Genomic DNA, 21,706 nt, shown 5'->3' with positions numbered 1-21,706 from the left:
CTCTTCCATGTCTCCTCCTCCCCTCCTCTTCCTCTCTATCTCCTGCCTTTCTCCTCCCCTTCTCCCCTCTCCTTATTCTCCGCCTTTCTTTCCTCCTTTACTGTCCTTCCTCCTTCTCCTGATTTGAAATCCTGATTGGAGTGGGTCTAAGCTAGAACTGGAGAAAAAGAAGTGTAGAAAGAGCATAAACTCTTTAGAGATAATTTTACCTAAAGAAGAACACATAATAGATTGGAGGCTCCAGTAGGATATAGAATTTGATGGAGTTGAAGCTCTTGAGGGAATAATCTAGGAAGATAGGAGGTCGTTGTCAGAGGAGGGTGCTTGGATTGGTGCTGGCAAGGTCTAGAGGATAAGGCAGTGGAGGGGAGGCTGAAATAAGGTGAAGGATGTGGTTATTGGTGAAGAAGAGGTGAGGAATATGACTCTAGGGTATTGGAATGACCATCTACATAGATCATGAAATCACCAGCTTGTGTGTGTGTGTGTGTGTGTGGGTGTGTGTGTGCGTGCATGCCAGAGAGAGAAAGAGAGAGAGAGAGAGAAATATAAAATCATTAAAGAATGAGAAGTGGCCAAAAGGTCAGTAGGCAACTGGGGAGCAGGTGGGGGAAGGGACGTTTTTCCTCCCTCCAGGGAGCTGGAGGTAGTTAGCAAGAAGAAAGAGAATGATCTGGGAAGGCAATAAGAGCAGGTCCTGTCTATAAGAGACAATAAGATTTTTTACGAGGATGAGAAAGTAAGGAAAAGTTCATAAGAGAAGTTTAGGATAGGACGGGATTTATTGAAGATTGATCATGTATTCCAGAGGGCAGGTGCATGAGTTAGATTTGGATCAGAACTGTGTGGGGATGACCCTGGTAGATGAAGCGATTGTCATGAACGAGAATATAGGGCCTGATGGAATTGACTGAGCTGGACAGTAAGGCACTTTATGGGATTTGGGTAGGCTAGGCGGTGGTAGACTCTTGCCGGAACTCAGAGCACAGATGTCATTTGGGAGCCTGCAGGAGCAGTCCAAGTACCTTCTTGTAGATTCTCAGTTCTCTGGACAACCCATGGCACTTCTGCTGCTAGTGGCGCTGAGGCTGGCTGAGGCACAGGGCCCTTTCCAGCCTCCAGAGCTTAGTAAATACTCTTCTAGCTCCTTTTTCATGGTGGTTTCAAAGTCAATAGAGAAAGGAAGTATATCACCAGTTGTAACCTGGTCACTTCTCAGACCAGGGGAACGTGATCCGGGCTCACATGCTCTACCCCTGAGCAAGGTTGGAGCACACACAAATCCCATGAGCTGAAAGAGGCGAAAGAGCTTCCCTTGGAAAATTAACAAAGGGAAAATGAATGGATGCTGGGCAGAGGGAATTAGGGTTTGCATATACCTACTGGTATCAGTGACCCAAATAACTAGGTCATAAGCCAATTAAGGGTTTGTTTTTCTCTCACCTGAAAGGACAGAAGTAGGTAATCCAAAGCTGCTGTGATAGCTCATTGTCATCAGAGACCCAGGCTTCTTTTATTTTTTTGCTCTACCATCTTAGTGCATGAGACTTACCCTGTAATATGCTGGGGCCCTATCCTTCATGTCTGTATTTCAGGACAAAGAAGGAGGAAGAGGGGAAGGAAAAAAAGTACTCTCTCAACTGAGACAGTCCCCACTCAAAAGCTTTTCCGGAAGTCCCATACAACCTTAGCGTATATGTCACTGGCTCTTATTTGTTGTGATGGAGGTGGAGAATTGTTATCTTCTAGCTGTGCATGTTACTATGCTGAGTAAAACTGGGAGGAGTGGTTATTGGGTGGGCAACTAGCAGTTTCTGCCACAGCAGCAAAAACAAAACAATGATAATGCATAAGTCAATATTATCATCATGAGCTAGGATTTGCAGGAAGTGTCTGGGAAGAAAGGAGTGAAAAAGCTAAAAGGACCAGAATTGTGGCTAGAGTAGAATGCTGGAGTTCAAGCTTGCAGAGGCTGAGCAGCTGTCAAGAGTCTGGGATCATTAAAAAGCCCAGGATATGCCCATGAGGTCTGAAAACTGAATTGAACCTGATCTCCGTCCTGGAAAAGACCCCTTCCTTTTGTTCGAACGTAGCCTGGAGAATCACAGCAAAGGCCCAGCTGAGGGCTGCAGGGACCTCCCTTTGTAAGCCATCCCCAATCTCTAGCCATCACTGTCCATTCAGGGCCAGACTCCTTAAACAGCTTAAGTTTCGCACCTATAGGCAGAGGTGGAACACAACGATGTGGTTTAGGCCATGCATTTGATGAAACATAGGCTTTTCATTATCCCATTCTAACTCCAAATATAATGGTGTGTTATTCACTGTTTGTAATGTGTAGGCCTTGTTAAATTTATAATTATTATCTTTGTCCTCATTGAGTAGAATATGATCTAATTGTTTTCATTTCACATAGTGAGAACATGCCCTCGTCTCCGCCAACCCAAACATGGCCGCCTCAGCTGTTCTACCGGGGAACTGTCCTATAGGACAGTGTGTTTGGTCACCTGTGATGAAGGGTACAGACTAGAAGGAAGTGCTAGGCTTACCTGCCAAGTAAACGCCCAGTGGGATGGGCTAGAACCCCGGTGTGTGGGTAAGTTCTTAGAAGGCATGGTGCCTTGGATGGGTCATTTCTCTTGCTCTCTGGTTTCTCCTGTTTTCTGTGAAGACCTAGAACTAAAAACCGGCTCATTATGGGTATAAATACACATCCATATGTATAGGTATATGGCGCTGTAGATACACGAACAAATATGTGGTTTTATTCCCCTCCACTGGTAAAAAGACTTCTCACCACAATCCAGTTTTCCGAATCCCTAAAGTTTACAGCTTCCAATGGTAATGATTTTTGTTTTAATTGGGGCAAATTTGGATGGATTTTTTAACAGCAAATGCTGTGCAATTCCCTCAATTTTTAAAACACAATTTACCTTTACCTTGTTGATGAACGGACAAAATTATGAACCAGTGAATGTTAAGATGGGCCGTAAAATTCTCTTTCAGCAGAAGATTTTCTGCCTTGTCCTTCACTAAGAGTTGTGACATCTCATGCCTGAAATTGGGTCCAGAATGAATAAACTCAGTAGCTCTTCCAGTTTGCTGCATCTTATACACTGTTGAAACATTAACAATGGTAATAATGATGATGATGAACTGATAATAACTACCATTAGTGAACCCTTACTATGTGTCAGATACAGTATACCTGGGAGTGCTAACAGGTATGTCATTAAATGACCAACTTCCAAAATAGGAAGAAGAACTACATGTAGGAAATAAATTGAGGTATTCCAGAATCCTAGATGGGAAAACTAGGTACTATAACTATCTCTATTCTTTATAAATTGATGTACAGGTTTATTCTAGTATAATCTAGTATTGGATCCAGGGCTGATAATAAGGGAGGGTGTCACCAGAAAGGATATTGGGCTTTACTGAGGGGTTCAATAACAGACCTAGAGTTGACCCTCATGGTGCAGGCTCAGAAAACTTATAGGGGAGTATTAAATATTTAAATAATAATTTAATAATAAAAATAACAAGTTAATTATATTAACAATGAGATACTTGTCATGACTACTGAAAGACATAGGCCTGACAGGCATTATATTTCCCTGGAGGCAGAAGCTACAAGGATTCCCAAACCACAAACAGACTTAGTTGGCATAAAACCAAAACAAAGGGAGCTAGCTTCTCCAGATAGTTCACAGAATTAAATGAAGATGATGGATCTATCCACCATAAAAAGGCTGCTTTGGCAGTGGAACATTAAATCTCAGTAAATCCCTTTAGTTGGAACGTTGTCTCCCAAGGTTAGAATTTGTATCTAGATATTAATGGTTACTCCTGAGAATCATCTATTTCACTGGCTCCATGGATGAGCAGCTTTTCTTGTGAGGGACCCAGTCTTTTATTAAAAATGTAATACATTTAATAAGGTTACTCTGGAGTTATTCTTTAAAGAATTTAAATTTAATTATTAAGTTTAACTTAAAATTTTAAAATTCTTCAAACTTTAAGAATTCTCTTTAAAATTATTGTGCACATCTCTGTAATGATTTAAAGTATATGTCAATCTTGGTAGATTTGAAGTATAACCATCAAAAGGAAATTATATCCTTATTTACAATTTATTGGGGAGCAACTCACCGTAGCCCTCAAATTCTGACAATAACCATAATTACTATGAAATTTTCCACTTAAAAAATTGATAGACATGAATGGAAAGCGTATTGAAGAATAGTTGCAAAACAGGAAAATTTTGAACATGAGGTACACTGAGGGAGAACTTATTCTCACCAGCATAAGACAGATTATGAACCCACAGTAATTAAAATGGTACATTAATGGTACAAGGATGCACAGAACAATGGAAGCAAACATGGCTCAGAAACAAACATTATTTTTTGTAGAAGAATATAATATTCAATAAGGGAAATTTTAGATATCAATGGGGGAAAGAAGCTTATCTAAAAATTAGTCAGTTTTGACTCACCTCATTTTTAAAAATCACTAAGTTAATTTAACTAATTAATTAAATGAGGCAAATTAAGAAGTGAAATGTAAGAAATAATATGGAGAAAATACGGATTTTAATGGAGAAGAATGTCATAAAAATAAAAAGGACAATAGATTTGAATACATAAAGATGTAAATTTCTGTACTTCAAATGAATTCTCTGCACTATTAAAATGCAAACAAGAAAAAGTTATTTGAAACACATAAAAAAAAAGTCAATGTCCTTAACATTTTCTGACATATGAAACTAGACCAAAACACAAAAATGTGAAGACTCCAATACAAAGAGAGATAAAGGAAATGAATTAAATGAACAAAGGAGACGTTTTAAAAAATACAATTAAAAAATAAACAATGAAATTGAGAAAATTCTAGAACCAAAGTTATGAGATATGTGTTAAATTATACACTGATAAAATTTCACAGATATAAATATTTTCATTATTAAACAGGAAGAATGAAAATAACTAAACATTAAATTCAAAAGCTAGGAAAATAATGATTGTAAGAGAAGTTGAAAGAAGTACATAATAATAATAAAGGAAGATGAATTATAAAAGGAGATGGAATGCAGTAGAGTGGATAAGAGGAAAATATTTGAATAAAGTAATAAAATAAATTCTAAAAAGAAGAAAGAAAAATGCAAAACTAGAATTTTTCCAGGAAGCTATCACAAAGGAATATATGAGGTCTGAGGTTTTTATTTTATTTTTTTTTAATATATTTATTATTTTTGGCTGCGTTGGGTCTTCGTTGCTGCGCACGGGCTTTCTCTAGTTGTGGCGAGAGGGGGCTACTCTTCATTGCTGTGCGCGGGCTTCTCATTGCTGTGGCTTCTCTTGTTGTGGAGCACGAGCTCTAGGCACGTGGGTTTCAGTAGCTGTGGCACGTGGGCTCAGTAGTTGTGGCTCACGGGCTTAGCTGCTCCACAGCATGTGGGGTCTTCCTGGACCAGGGCTCGAACCCGCGCCCCCTGCATTGGCAGGCGGATTCTTAACCACTGTGCCACCAGGGAAGTCCCAGAGGTCTGAGGTTTTTAGAAGAATAATAAGACACCATACAATACATTTATTATGCATGATTTTCTAAGAAAATGAAAATTATTAAATGAATCAAGGAAAAAAGTAGAAAAGCAAGTATATAGTTACCTGTGGGTAATTTACAAAGAAATGGAAATGTTATCAGAGTTTAATTACTCCTCCCCAAATGACTGAGGGATCAGTGAAACTCTTTCAAACTTTTAAAAAGCAGTAATTCTCATACCATGTAATTTGGCCCAATTAGTGGAAAGTTAATCAGTTCATACTATCAAACTATTATTATTCTATTGCCAACCTGACAACTTTTACCAAGAGAAAAAAAAAAAGAAAACTACGACAGCAAATATACTAGCAATCCACAATCGAAAGAATGGTCTGCCAAAACGAGTAGAGGTTTATCCTAGGAATGTAAGGAGGGTTTAAAATTAGGTACTCTATCAACATAATAAATTACTTCATTATAAAAAAATAGGAAAAATTCATATGGTTGCTCAGTATAAGATAAAAATGTTTTATTATCATTTAAAACACATTTTTAATAGAACTCTAAGAAACTCATATTGATTACTGACATAATAAAAAAGTCCATCTTAAATCTGCATCCACTTATGGAAACAATGTAGACAGTCTTAACTAAATCTGGAAAAACAAAAGGATTCCAGAATCATCCGTATTATTTAGCATTGTTCTCTAAGCTTTAGCTCTTGTAATAAATCATAAGGTTAGAGCTTAGAGGATTCAGAATCATCATTTGTAAACTACGTGTCTACCTCCAAAAAAGAATGAACCTACTAAAAGACTGAGAGTTCATTAAAGTCATAAGAATATCAAATAAACAACTCTTCTATATAAATGATAAACAGAATATATAGAGAAAAATCACATTCAAAAGATCTATAGAAAATATAAAATATGTAAGAATAACCTTAAACAGAAATGTGTGGAACCTGTGTTACACAAACTACAAAATTACTGAAAGACAAAAAGAACACCTTAATGTTTTTATAAAATTTTATCAAAATGTAAGTTCTCTCCAAATATATGTATATGTAAAATGCAATGTCATCCAATAGCCCAAAAAGGTTTTTCTTTTTTGCGCCCTTTTTGGAGTTGGGGATTGACTCCAGGATTCATCTGGAAGAATGTGTAGGCAAAACTCACTGAAATAAGATTGAAAGGGAAGAGTAATAAAGAGTAGTAAAAAGAAAGTAGCTCTACTGGGTTTTAAAATATATACTAAAACTGCAAAAATGAAGAGTGTGCAAGAATTGCCATCAGATCAGTGGGACTGAATACATTCCAAAACTTACGAGTTTCACGTATTATTAGGGAAGCATCATAGCTCAGTTGAGAAGATAAGATTTATTCAACTGATAATATAGGAAAATTGGCTAGCTCCTTGGGAAAAACAAAATGAAATTTTCATATGTCTTTAATACACACCAGACACATAAATTCTTCATAGTTTTAAAAATATAAATTAAAAATAAAACCATTAAAAGCTAGAAGAGAGTATAGTTAATATATGTAAGTGAATATTAACCCATTTTAGAATGTATTAGGCATAAAAGCAATGGGAAAAGATTTTCCATTAGATTAGAAAAGATTAGATTAGACTATATAAAAACTAAAGACATTCATTCAAAAGGTCATAAACAATAAGAAAGAGAATATTAACAGGGAATAAAATCTTCAACAGTTATGACAGCTAAAATAATAATTTTCTTAATTTATAAACAACCATACCTAAATAAACGATTTAGAGTCCCATATAGTTGTTATATTTGAACCACAAATTTGGCTCTGATTTTCCTCTTGGTCAAAGCAAAATAGGAAGTCTGGGCAACCACGTGGTACATACTGTGCAAAAATAAAGAAACATACCAATTTCTCAGGAAAATTTGCTTTTGCTGACAGAGAGGTTTGAAAGCAGTCATTTCAGGGAGGAGGCATGGTTGTGGACTATTTTAGGAGCGCACAGGTTCTGCTACTTACCCATCGGGTAGCCTCAGGAAAGTTAACTATGAGAGCTACTATTATGTTCCAGCACTCTTGTTTGTAAGTGGGAATAATAACAACAGCCCTTACTGCATATGTTTAAATGAGTCTATCCTTGTAAAGCACTTAGAATAACGCCTGGCATATCACATGGGAAATACAGACTAAAGACACCAGCAGTGCTCCCAGTAGAATCACTACTACAACAACAAACAAATGTGTATATGGGGTCCCGTGTGTGTGTGTGACACACACACAGACACACACCCTGCATTAAGTCCTAGTCTGATTTTCCATAGTCTGATTTTCCATTCTATCTCCAGTCTACCTAATTCTACCTAATTCATCTGCTGTTCTTCATCTGTGCTGAAAATAACATCATTAAGAGTCAAGGCCCTAACTATGACACAGTGATTCTAGGGAGAGTATAAAAACTATTCTCATTATGTGCTTGCTTAAAGATGGCACAAAAAAATTCATAAAATGGAGACTGATTGCTGAATTATCACTTATTCCATGAAAGATAGAATCTAATTCACTATTTTATACTTTGTAGCCATAATGTAATATTCTGCAAACTGAATGAAGGTGCTCTAAGCAAATGATGAAAGTCACAGTCGGCATTGATTTAAGTACTAGTTAGAAATCTTTCAAGATTTTGATGCACCGGCAAAATAACATGAGGTAACTAAAGAGATATGGTTGAGCATTATTTACAATACAGCATTTGTTTAGTGTCACATACAGACCTCATTTAGTGACTTATGTCAGTCCCACAGCAGACCAATTGTATTTTTCTCTAGTAAAGCGAATCTGTGACATTTGCAATTTGTGGGAACGCAAATAACATTTTCTTGCTCTCCTACAATAGAGCGCCACTGCTCCACCTTTCAGAAGCCCAAAGGTGTCATCGTGTCACCCCCCAACTGTGGCAAGCATCCAGCCAAACCTGGGACGATTTGTCAGCTAAGTTGCCACCAAGGATTCATTTTATCAGGAGGCAGAGAAGAAGTGAGGTGTACCACCTCCGGAAAATGGAGTGCCAAAGTTCAGACAGCTGCTTGTGAAGGTAGGTCCATACAATGGTCAGGTTAAAAACCAAATTCTGTATAATGACACATTGGTGCAGTGTGGGACTGTCCCTCTTTGCAACTTTTGCTGCAAATCTATGGTAAAAGGATAGATGTAACCCCAAAAAATGCTATGAAGATGTCTGTTACAAAATCATGGGCTCACAAAATCCATTTTCAGTATACCAGGCAATAATAGAAGAAATAGAAAACTAAGGATGATATTAGAGCTGGAAATCAGGTTAAGTTTTCCATTGGGAGTTGAAGATCTTTGGGAAATTTCTGGTTCCTATAAAGCAGGTGAGATTAAAATATTTTTTTTTAAAAATGCAAGTCATCAGCCCTTTGAAACCTGCATCTCAGTACATTCACAAGAGAACATTGCCATCTTCCTAGCAACAAGAGCCAACTGCTATGAAAAGAAGCTATTGAGAGCAAGAAAGAGTTCTTAGAAGTAAAAATATAAATATCTCTAAGAGAAGGGCCAAAAAGTGGAGTGGATGTTGTTGAAAACAATATTAGTGATTTGACAAAGCAAACTGAGAATTCCTTCAGAATGGAGAACTGATAAACAAGGAACTTGAATATCCCAATGGATCAAGCCCAAAAGATGGAAGTTAAGAGATACCCGTGATAAATCGAGAAACCCCAGTAAAGAGTTCCAGAAGCAGAGAGAGGATAAGGGATGGAGGAGAAGAATTTCCTACCAGTGGAAGAAAGTTTCCCTGCGCTTCAGAAAGGCTTGAATTTTTTGAAAAAAATAGCCTCAGACCTTGTTTATCTATTTTATATAAAGTAGTATATATCTGTTAACCCCAAGCTCTTAACTTGTCCCTTCTCCCCAACAACAAGGTCCTACCGAGTAGCTTAGGGAACTATATTCAATATCTTGTAATAACCTATAATGGAAAAATATATATACATATATATGTGTATATATATGTATGTATGTATAACTGAATCACTTTGCTGTACACCTGAAACTAACGCAACATTGTAAATCAACTATACCTCAATAAAAAATAAAGTACCATTACCAGAGAAATAGAGTTTATTGATCCATGTTCAAGAGAACAGTGAGTAATGTGAGTCAAAAAAAAAAAAATAGGGGCTTCCCTGGTGGCTCAGGGGTTGGGAGTCCGCTTGCCAATGCTGGGGACACGGGTTCAAGCCCTGGTCCAGGAGGATCCCACATGCCGCGGAGCAGCTAGGCCAGTGCGCCACAACTACTGAGCCCACGTGCCACAACTACTGAAGCCCGCATACTGCAATACTGAAGCCTGCGTGCCTAGAGCCTGTGCTCTGCAAGAGGAGAGGCCACCGCAATGAAAGGTCCGTGCACCGCAACGAAGAGTAGCCCCCGCTTGCCACAACTAGAGAAAGCCCACGCGCAGCAACAAAGACCCAACTCAGTCAAAAATAAATTAATTAATTAAAAAAAAATAGCCTCTGAATGTTGGGCAGACATACTTTCACCACTCCCGGTGAAATTTCCAAGGTCCAAAGTTAAGGAGAAAATCTGAAGTTTCCAGAGAGAAAAGAGAAATTTCACAAAGGAAATAAGGATCAGACTCACACTACACTTCTCATTTATAACTCTAAATGCCAGAAGGAAAGGTAACAGTGTTCTAAGAATATAGAGGGAAAATAGATGTAAACTTTAAATTCCAAATCCATTCAAGCTAATATTCAAGTGTAAAGGAAAAATAAAACGCTGCTTTAGATTTTAAGAGTTAATATGCTAATGCATCTTTGTGGGGAAAAATCGTCTAAGTATTAGCCCCTCTGAGAAAAGGAAAATATAAATTGAATAAAATTTTAAAGAAACAAGAAGGTGAGACACAAATTAGATCAATTCGGATATATTCAGCTGCAAGTTACGGAAGACCTAATTTAACGTAACGTAAGAGGATTTATTATACCATGTAATAAGAACTTAGCTCTACAGTGACTGATGTGGCTATGTGGAACGTTACCACATCTAATTCAGTATCTGTACTGCAGAGTTTCACACTGCAAAAAATATCACTGGCTTTAATTTGTTGTTTGTTTTGCCAGTACATTTTAGCACGCTAATTAATTCCACTTGACAGCATTGTTTTCCAGTGGACTTCCTTCCTGCCACAGTCAACATTCATTTTTTCTGTCTCTTTATTTCATTCCAAAAATATTTATCAAACTCCTGTTATATGCCAGGAACTATGTAATACAATGGGACAAGAGATATCCTGGCTTTCAAAGAACTTAAATTCTTTGGGGGGAGAAAATGTAATTTCAAAATGGCAAAACGAGTTATGGTTGGGAAGGACAGAGGGCCATGGGAACTTCTGGAGTGAGCACCTAAAATGGGCCAGTGGGGTCAGCTTCCTGAGGAGCTTGTGTCTAAGCTGAGAATTAAAGGACAAGTAGGGGTTACCTGGGTAAAGGGGGAAGAGAGCATTCATTCAGGCAAATAAAGGAACATGGACAAAGACCCAGGTATAAGAAGAACCATGGTGCTCTCATGGGACTGAGGGTATTCGATGTGGAGACTGAGTTCTGGTAGGGGATTTGTCAGAGAGGAGGCAAAGAGGGGAGCAGGTACCAGTTCAGGAAGGGCTTCGAAAGTCATCCTGAGATACATTATCCTGAAGGCAGTTGTAAATTCCATATCAGTCAGGAATTGGGGTGTAAAAAGCGAGTCACAGAGTATTAATATCTTTTTACCTCTCTCTTAGACGACTTAGAATTACACATTGATGTGTTAACTGATTTGTGTATTTTCTGAATCAGACGTGGAAGCTCCTCACATCACCTGTCCTGCGGACATAGAGGCTGAGACTCAGGAACAGCAAGACTCTGCTAATATCACTTGGCAAATCCCAACAGCTAAAGACAACTCTGGGGAAAAGGTAAGGTTTGAGCAAATATTTGCATCCTTTGTCAGATAGATTCTAAATGCACTGCAAATACGTGTGCTGTTGAAAACTTACTAATACTCTAATGATAGTGCTCTCTCTAGCTGTACTCCTAAATGTTAATGCCCCATCCGATAGAAGAATGATCAGCCTTGAATTTTTCATTAGAAATTTCAGATGAAAATCTAAAAACGGAAACCCTTCATTCTGCGGATTCGTTGGCTGAGAATTCTTTGCCCCTTCCTAGGCTCTGAAGATCTTTTAAGAAAAAGAAAGATGGGGAATCAATCTTAGTTCCTATTTTTAAGCATATGTTTTAAAATATGATCCTGAAATGATTGCCTATTGGCCAGTCTGAAGAAGATAACGTCAGTGTTTCTTACTCAGCTTTTTTAAAACCAGCGTTATTCAGAACACAGTATTTTAGTATTGTATATACAGTAGCTTGAGATAATTATCCATCAGATGCTAGGAAAGGAATTAGGAATTTAACACCCTCTTAAATCTATACTTTTACTGTTCACATACATGAAGATGCCCTTAAATAGTATATAGTTTTTACACCTGCATGTAAATATGTATGTAAGTTGTGTCATTCAAGGACATGTGCCATTCATGACACACAAACAAACACACACAATATGTTCTGATAATTGTGTTGAATAAACACAATATACTTTAAAAAATCAAGATAACTTTTTTAAAGTGTATTATTAAATATAGTCATCACTCTGTATATTACATCTCCAGGACTTATTTATTTTATAAGTGGAAGTTTGTACATTTTGTCCACCTTCACCCATTTTGAGCACCCCCATACCCCTCTTCTGGCAACCACCAAACTGTTCTCTGTATCTGTGATCCTTTTTTTTTTTCCTGCCACTTATTAGCGAGATCATATGGTATTTATCTTTAGGTAACCAAAGACAAGGTAACTTTTAAATCTGATTTTAAAAGTGTAAATGTAAATTATAGTACTTACTGTACTGTAGCTGATGTGTGCATTGAGTGCTCCCTCGTGTGTAGTTTCCACATTCTATTAAGAGGCCCATGAAAACATGCATTATCATCATTATCATCATCATCCTCGTCACTGTCATCAAATACTAAGAAGAGTGCAGGGACATACTTCAGGATCCATAAGAATTTAGACTAAATGTAGCACCTGTGTGTTGAAATTTTTTTTTTTTTTTTTTTTAAAGCCAGGTCTGATTTATTTATTTATTTATTTATGGCTGTGTTGGGTCTTCGTTTCTGTGCGAGGGCTTTCTCTAGTTGTGGCAAGCGGGGGCCACTCTTCATCGCGGTGCGCGGGCCTCTCTTGTTGCGGAGCACAGGCTCCAGATGCGCAGGCTCAGTAATTGTGGCTCACGGGCCTAGTTGCTCCGTGGCATGTGGGATCCCCCCAGACCAGGGCTCGAACCCGTGTCCCCTGCATTGGCAGGCGGATTCTCAACCACTGCGCCACCAGGGAAGCCCTGAAATATTTTTTAAAAATACAATGGAAAAAACCAATGGATTTGACCTCAAAAGTATTTCTCAATTTTTTAAAATAAATTTATTTTGTTAATTATTTATTTTTGGCTGCGTTGGGTCTTCGTTTGCTGTGCGCGGGCTTTCTGTAGTTGTGGAGAGTGGGGGCTACTCTCCGTTGCGGGCGGGCTTCTCCTTATGGTGGCTTCTCTTGTTGCGGAGCATGGGCTCTAGGTGCACGGGCTTCAGTAGTTGTGGCGCCTGGGCTCAGTAGTTGTGGCTTGTGGGCTCTAGAGCACAGGCTTAGTAGTTGTGGCACACGGGCTTAGTTGCTCCACAACATGTGGGATCTTCCCACACCAGGGATCGAACCCATGTCCCCTGCATTGGCAGGTGGATTCTTAACTACTGCGCCACCAGGGAAGTCCCTCAATTTGTATTTTTAATAGTTCTCTAGCAAACTAGAGAAAAATGCTTCAAATATGTCAAATGTTAGAATGTTTATTACATCACGTATTAATATAAATTTATCTTTATCACATTATAATTTTCAAACGGACTGAGAAGGCAAACATATGGTTCAAAAAGGGAAGAATATATCTATATCATGCAATCATATGAGAATTTAATCTTACCATAAGACATTAAGAAACTGCAAATTAAAACAATGACCTCATGCCATAGTTTTGATTTACCAAAAGGTAATGATATTTAATATAGATCGGAGAACTTTGAATGGGAACTTTGACAATGATACTATCAAATGCTAACAATGGGAATGCAAATTTTTACCATGATCTGGGAAATAAATTTTGTATTATCTATCAATAAAATGCTGATGACTTTCAGGTTAATAATTCTGTTTCTGGAAATTTATTATAAGGACATAATAAAAATATTTTAAAATTATCTGTATAAAACTGTTCATCGTAGTGCTGCCTACAACATTAAAATTTGGGACCAATTTAAATGTCCTTGAATAGATTTTTCTTTGAAAAACTTGCCATGTATTTATTATATAGGTTATAAAGATATTTAAGAGTCATAAGTTCTAAAAACTATGTAAGAGCATAAAAAATGTTTTAAGATATTATGTTTAATAAAAGAGGAACAACATTTCATATGTATCCCAACTCTATAAACTATATAGATAAATAGTCTAGAAAGAAGTATACCAAAGGCTATGTCTGATTTTTTTTTCCTTTTTGCTATACGTAAAATATTGTGTCTTTTTGACTTTACTTTGCTAATAATATATAAAACAAAAAATAATAAAAGTACTATTAATATTAACTTTAACTTTCCAAATATTTCTCTCCAATAGGTGTCAATCCACGTTCATCCAGCTTTTACCCCACCTTATCTTTTCCCAATTGGAGATGTTGCTGTCACGTACACAGCAACTGACCTATCCAGCAACCAAGCCAGCTGCACTTTCCATATCAAGGTTATTGGTAAGTCTTCAAATTACTTGGGTAGGTTTGTGAAAATAATCCAGTACCCCCAAAGACTTTGCTTCTCCTTTATCTTCAACAGTTCCTTTCTCACTGATTCTTCCTTCTGTCATTGAAGCCTACTGAAGCCACTTCCTCTTCGAAACCTATGTACCCTTTAATTATCACTCTATCTCTTTGACCCCTTCCTATATGAGCCTTTTGAAAAGTTCCCAATGGTTGCCATCTCTTTTGGCTTAACTGCCATTTATTCTCAAAGTCACTCAAGTCTGGCTTCTGTCTCCTTCACTCATAGAAACTACTTTCATCAAGGTTACGGTGATCTCTAGAACTAATCCTACTGCACACTTTTCAGTCCTTATTTGACATGTTTCCATAGATTTTACATTATTAACAATGCTCTCTTTATCAAAACTGCCTCCTTCCGTAGCTTCTCTGACACCAGTCTTTCTGGGTTTTTTCCCCCATTATTCTCATTTTTCCTCCTTGATTGCTTTTTTAGGCTTCTCTTCCTCAGACCAACTCTCAAGTGTGGATCATCCCCAGGATTCCAGCCTTGGCCCTCTTCTCTTTCTTTCTCTCTAGTTTTCCTGGTAATTTTGTTAACTGACAGCTCCCAGATTTCTATCTCCAGCTCAGATTTCTCTTCTGAAATTCAGAGCAATATATAATACTGCCTACCGACTTTCCCACGTGGATGCCCCACAGGCACTTCAAACTCACCCAAACCTAAAATATTTCTTAGCTCAGAAAATGGAGTGAAGACCTAGCTACCATTGCAGAAATCTGGAAGTCATTCTTGATTCCTCTCCCTCCATCACCAACATCCAATACCTCATCAGGTTCTACTGGTTTCATCTCCTTAGTATCTCTGAAATCTGTCCCAGTCTCTCCATCCTCACATCCCACTGCTATACATCACTCCTTCTTTTTTATTTTACTTTATTTTTTTGGTTTGGTTTACTCCATCATCTCCCAGTTGGTGTTTGTGCTTTCAATCAATTCAGTAGATACCAGCTACCCACCAGCAAGACTTAATACGTGGAGAGTATTTGAAGTGGTCTGTAGCACTCAAGACCACAGATTCTGAACCCAAACTGCTTGACTGCATAGCCAGCTCTCCCACTTAAGGCAGTGTAACCAGTCACCTCTCTGTGCCTCAGTTTCTTCATCCAGAAATAGAATTAATAAGTATATTACCTTATAGGGTTATTGTGAGATTTTTTGATTAGTTAAGATATACAAACTGCTCAAGGTAGTGCCTGACACATTAAGCTCTGTGTAAATATACTAACATTTCTGTATTTTGGTCTCAGATATATTTTTAATGTTTATTTTAAAATTCAGTACATTAAATTCATTTTATTTTAAGACTTTTACATAACCTCTTGAAATAACTAATGTGTATCAAACTGGCTTCTTACCCTAGAAATGATAGGGTTTTTTTTGTTTTTTTTTTAAAATTTTTTATTTATTATTTATTTATTATTATTTTTTTATTTTTGGCTGTGTTGGGTCTTCGTTTCTGTGTGAGGGCTCTCTCCAGTTACGGCGAGTGGGGGCCACTCTTCATCGCGGTGCGCGGGCCTCTCACTATCGCGGCCTCTCTTGTTGCGGAGCAGAGGCTCCAGACGCTCAGGCTCAGCAGTTGTGGCTCACGGGCCCAGTCGCTCCGTGGCATGTGGGATCTTCCCAGACCAGGGCTCGAACCCGTGCCCCCTGCATTGGCAGGCAGATTCTCAACCACTGCGCCACCAGGGAAGCCCGAAATGATAGGTTTTGGTGAAAGTAGATAAAAAGACTCATATAAAAGTCAGTCTAGTTCATGTCATAGTGCTTAGTTGTTTTTAATTGCTTTTTCAAGGTTGTTTTAAGCATGAACTTTATCAGTCACATGAAAAATATGTTGGGTTTGTTTTTATGGCGCTGTGATTTTAAACATGAAAATGTGATTCAAGAGTTTGCCAAGTTTCATTTTTTACAATGAAGAGTCAGCATGATGAAATGTAAAAAGTGTACTCGAGTGTCTAGCTAGACACTAGCTGAATTTTCAAATTATGAAAGAGAGAGAGGAAATGGGAGGGAGGAGGGGACAGGAGAAGGAGGGGGAAAGAGAGAGTGGGGGAGAAAGGGAGGGGGAGAGAGAGACACAGAAAATATTCCAAAGCCTACATTTTCTTGTTTTCTTCAGATGACGGGGGTGTTGGTGTCTTAATGATAAATGACAGGAAATAGGAATGCTTTTGCTTAACATTCCGCAGAGTGCTGCCTCACTTGCTTTGAAAGGACTTTCTCTCCCTCTTGGAGACAATGCATCTGCTGGTACCTCCAATTCTTTGACAGTCATTGGCCTCGTCTTGTCTTACTGCTCTCCTGTCCCTGAGTTTCAACTTTAAACTGTTTGGCTAAAATCAGATAAATTTAGAAAATCTTGGAACTATTTCATTTGCAATTTCTTTTGAGAAAATAGTAAATACTGTTGGATTTGTAAATTTAACTATGAATTGGCTTGATTCAGCATTCTCAAAGTGCACTGACCTCCTGCGAGCATTCCTTCATTCTTTTCTTTATTCAGCAACTTTTTCTGAGCATCTGTTATGGGCCAGGTGCCGTGCTAGGCCGTGGAGACCTAACTGTGAGCAAAAGAGGCTCCATTGCTGGTTGACAGAGTTTACAGCCCAGGAAAGTAGTAAACCAAAGATCCTGTACTAAGGAAATGACAAACATGAGGAAAAGAGAAAAACTGAACATTTATTCATAAGACTTAGCTTAAAACAAAAATCTGTATATTCTCCAGAGGTAGAGCTCGTTTAATTTCAGATTATATGTTTCCATATGTCATTGATAGTATATCATCCTAGTCTTGAGGCCTATGACTATAATTTACCAGCTTAATGACCTAAGGCAAGTCTCTTAAATTTGCCTGGTTTAAGATTCCTTACCTATATAATTAGAAAAGTAGTATTTGTCCAGTCTCCCTCAAAGGCATGTTATTACAGATAGAAGGACATTGCAAAAGTGTAAACATTAACAGTTATGTTAAAATTTCCTCCTTTACACCTTCTTTAGTGTCCTTTACTGACATCCTAAAAATTCCACCACATTCCGTCAGAGCTTTGAAACCTGGCTCACCCGCACTGCCACCTCACACCCCTCCTTCAGTGTAGATTACAGTGCCCAGCAACAGACTCACAGTTCTTTCATTTCTACCATGGCTTTCACCCCCTCTCCACTGTAGCCCCCCATTCCCATGTCCACACCCTGTTCTTTGTCTTTACCTGGAATTTATCGACCTTAGGAATCTTAGACTCCGGTGTCCCATCTATGGACATAACCTCCTGGCCTTCCAACAATACAGCATCCTCACTTACATCTTCGTATTCTACAGCGTGACTCGGATCTCTGCCCATTGGTCCTTCCATTTAGCATCTATCAGCCCTTCCGTTAAGAGGAGGATCGTGAGAGTGATCCCAGTAAAATGACTGCTTTGGTCATTTCACGCCTTCCGATTATCTGGGAAGGTTTTTTACACTTCTAGGTGGATCAGCTCAACTACCAGTGGCAAAACTCACAAATTAAATGCTCTCCGTATCCTGAATTTGCCTTTCATACTGCTGTGCTCATGGTGATTTTAGCAATCTGGTATTTCTTCTTCAACAGGCAGAGGGACATATAGCAAGAATCAGCTTTTTCTTTTGATGTTGAGGGCAGGGATGAAACATACCTCATCATCAAAGGGACCCCAGGGCCAGCCTTGTGTCTAACAAGGTCAAGGTTCTCTGCCAGCACAAGTAGACTTCAGTTCTCTCTCGCAACCTTCCTCATCAGTTTTGAACATCAGTTGTGACTTCATGCTCTGATTTCATGTTCTTTAGATGTAGAACCACCTAGCATAGACTGGTGCAGATCCCCACCTCCAGTCCAGGTCTCCGAGAAGGAGCACGCTGCCACCTGGGATGAGCCTCAGTTCTCGGACAACTCAGGTGAGAACGCAGAGATCGTGTTGTCAGTATGTTACCGCCGAATTATGCTTTATTTTAAAAAGCTTTTAAAAAGATAAAAGAGAAATGAAAAGCAAATTACATCTAAATAGAGGGACTAATTATATAAGGTAATACGTTTTAATGCTAGGCTAATTATATATAATTTAACATTATTAATCCTACCTATCCATGGCTCTTCCTTTCATTCAGTATTCAGTGGACATTATTAAACGTGTACAAGATGTTTTATTTGAAAGTGTTCTAATAAATTCATTGAGCCTCTAAGCTTCCATTGTCCTAAAGACATAAACTATGCATCCTATTGGTAAATCTAATGCAGTTCTCTGTTTTCATACTCAGTTCTTAAACATTTGTCAAAAAAGTTATAAAAATTCATGGGAAAACAGAAAAAAATGAGCTAATATAGCTGAAGTTCACTTTAAAGCTTTGACCAAAACCCCAAAAACAATAAGAATGCAAGTGAAATAGATTTCTTAATTAAATTTCCAGTATTCACAGAGACTGACCTATTCAAGGAAAATAATTTATTTAGTAAGAATGCCTTAATTTAATAGGTTTTTGAGTCAACAATTTCTGTGTTATAGCATAAGATTATATCTTTTATTTTCTACTAGCGGCCAAATCAGTACAAATAGAATGCCCAGCTGGTTTGTATAAATAGAAAATGAAAATTCAAATCAAATAAAGTGACTGCACACAATAACCCCCAAATTGGATTCCTTCTTTCCCCTTCTTTCCTTTCTAGGGGCTGTGTTGGCCATCACCAGAAGTCATACACCAGGAGACCTTTTCCCTCACGGGGAGACGGTAGTGCGGTACACAGCCACTGATCCCTCAGGCAATAACAGAACATGTGACATCCACATTATCATAAAAGGTATACTCTGCATAAGCCTCCAAAAATCTAGTTGAACTTGATATATGTAATCGCTGTTGCACTCTATTTTGTGAAAGAAAATAGGCTATGAGCAGTAGATGTTTAAAGTTAGAATACTGACAGATTTTATCCAGATTTCTGATGATTATTCCTTCACTTCATGGTAAATAGAAATATTGTCTTCCGAGGTAGTCTTTAATTAATGACTTATTAACATTTTTTTCCAAAGTTGTAAAGTATTGTTGTCATGATACTATTTTGAATGCTTGAGGAGACAGATTCAGAAAATGTATTTCCTATGTAATGTTATCTGGTTTTCATTTTTCTTAAAGGAATGCCAAAAAATAACTCGCAAATCAGAAGTACTTTATCTTTTCATAAAATATGCACAGTTACACATAGGTAATTAATTACCCATAATTACACATAGGTACAGTTTTTTAACTATACCCACCTAGGAATCAAAAAGCAGACTTTGCAACAATCCCACACTAAGGATTTACTGTGAGAGTTTTTCTAGGAGTAGTGGCAGACAGGAGGAATCCTTTTCAAAATTTAGCTTAGACTCCTGGATTTTAATTTGTATTTCTTATACCACTGTATATGAGTAATACAATTTTTTTTACACAGGTTCCCCCTGTGAAGTTCCATTTACACCTGTAAATGGGGATTTTATATGTACTCAAGATAGTGCTGGAGTTAACTGCACATTAAGTTGCTTAGAGGGCTATGATTTCACAGAAGGGTCTACTGACAAGTATTATTGTGCTTATGAAGATGGTATCTGGAAACCACCATATTCCACTGAATGGCCAGACTGTGCTAGTAAGTTCTAATTATTTTCTGGAGTCCTTTCATATGTGTTAATATGTATTTGTCTGCCTATGTGTATAAATTTCTAAACATTAAAGGGAAAAATTACTTCAATATAGGGATTAGGTTTGGTGAGTGGAAAATGGTGCTGTGAATTTGAAGTGTTTGCAGATAAGAGAAATGCTTGTCCCTTGACTTAAGATATTAGCCCCCCAGAGTCTTGCTATTCATTGGATTGCTATAGGATAAGACTCAGTTTATGGCAAAACCATCTTGGCGCTCTCATTTTTATTTACCAGAATTATCCGAAGAGACTTGTCAGCATGTCATTCTTGACGTGTAAACTTCAACTTATAAAGTATAGTCTTAGAGTCTTTAGAAGAGCTTATGTTTAAAGTAAGAGCCAATATACGTGATGCAGTGAGAGATCAGTCGCATTCTCTTTAGAAGTGATTTAGATTTAGAGCTATTCTGTAATCTTATATATTATTAAAAAAATAACCCAATATCTTTGTCTAGTGTAAATAATATTTTCTGGAGTGAATCTTTGATCTAGTACTGTAGATGAAGTGTAAATGCCAATGTCTTAGAAGAAGAGTAAAGCCCGCTTACTTGAGCTATTTTTTTCCCCAAATTTGGGAAGCAAATAAAAGTGATATCACTCACCTCTATCAAAGATTTAGACAGTAGGATTTTAATGGTGACGCTATTAGGAGACATCGTCTCTGAATATTCCAAGACATCTTGCTGAGTCTAAATTCTAAGCGTCTGATCCAAGGAAAAATTTATCTTTGTGAAATTACACTTTTAAGAAATAGAATTTCACATAATATTCAGAAAATTTTCAATGTCTATTGGTTGAAAATATAATAAACATATAAGTTATAAGTTTACATAAATATAAATTATAATATCTTTGATGCAGCTAGGATTTTTCAAAGATTCCCAGGAATATAATGAGGAGAAATTTTATATCTCTTTTTCTCGTAAATGCTCCTTTTTTTATATGATTGGAAGGTAAAGAATAATATATCAAAGCAAACTTATCACCGGGTAACTGGGTACAGAGCTGCTTGGCTCATGGTTTATTATGATCAATTAATGCCTGGAAACGTTACTTAACTGTCATCTTTTGTTTTTATAACAGTCCCACAAATCATGTCAGGATTAAAATACCAAGTTACAGTTAATTGCACAGAAAATTAAATCGTTGTTTTGAAAACACTAACCAACTGGAGCTGTTTTTTCCAACATTTTCCAGTAAAACGTTTTGCAAATCATGGGTTCAAGTCCTTTGAGATGCTGTACAAAGCAACTCGTTGTGATGACACGGATCTGTTGAAGAAGTTTTCTGAAGCATTTGAGACCACCCTGGGGAAAATGGTATGTCAGTAGCATTCCTTTGTTGCTTGCCATATTTGAAAGGATACTCGCTGTTGAGTTTTTTTTAACCTCTCTGGGTCACCTGCAACAAAAATTCTTTGTCCTGATGATTCCCTTCTTCTTTGTGACCCAAACTTGCTCCTCATATTTAGAATTATTCATAGGTTTTTGGACTT

At 37.6% G+C, this 21,706-nt stretch overlaps 1 protein-coding gene across 1 annotated transcript in view; it reads left to right on the top strand.

Annotated features, from left to right (window-relative positions):
* Positions 1–21,706, top strand: part of SVEP1 (sushi, von Willebrand factor type A, EGF and pentraxin domain containing 1) — a 183,320-nt gene that overhangs the window by 72,566 nt on the left and 89,048 nt on the right. Inside the window, exons 6-13 of the mRNA XM_057548136.1 lie at positions 2,417–2,596; positions 8,431–8,628; positions 11,402–11,520; positions 14,324–14,453; positions 18,329–18,436; positions 19,203–19,334; positions 19,965–20,159; positions 21,409–21,530. Coding sequence (XP_057404119.1) covers positions 2,417–2,596; positions 8,431–8,628; positions 11,402–11,520; positions 14,324–14,453; positions 18,329–18,436; positions 19,203–19,334; positions 19,965–20,159; positions 21,409–21,530 — 1,184 coding nt within the window. The remainder of the gene's footprint in view (positions 1–2,416; positions 2,597–8,430; positions 8,629–11,401; positions 11,521–14,323; positions 14,454–18,328; positions 18,437–19,202; positions 19,335–19,964; positions 20,160–21,408; positions 21,531–21,706) is intronic.

This window comes from Balaenoptera acutorostrata, chromosome 6 (genome assembly GCF_949987535.1).
Source record: "Balaenoptera acutorostrata chromosome 6, mBalAcu1.1, whole genome shotgun sequence".
NCBI lineage: Eukaryota > Metazoa > Chordata > Mammalia > Artiodactyla > Balaenopteridae > Balaenoptera > Balaenoptera acutorostrata.
This window is presented reverse-complemented; position numbering and strand designations above follow the sequence as displayed.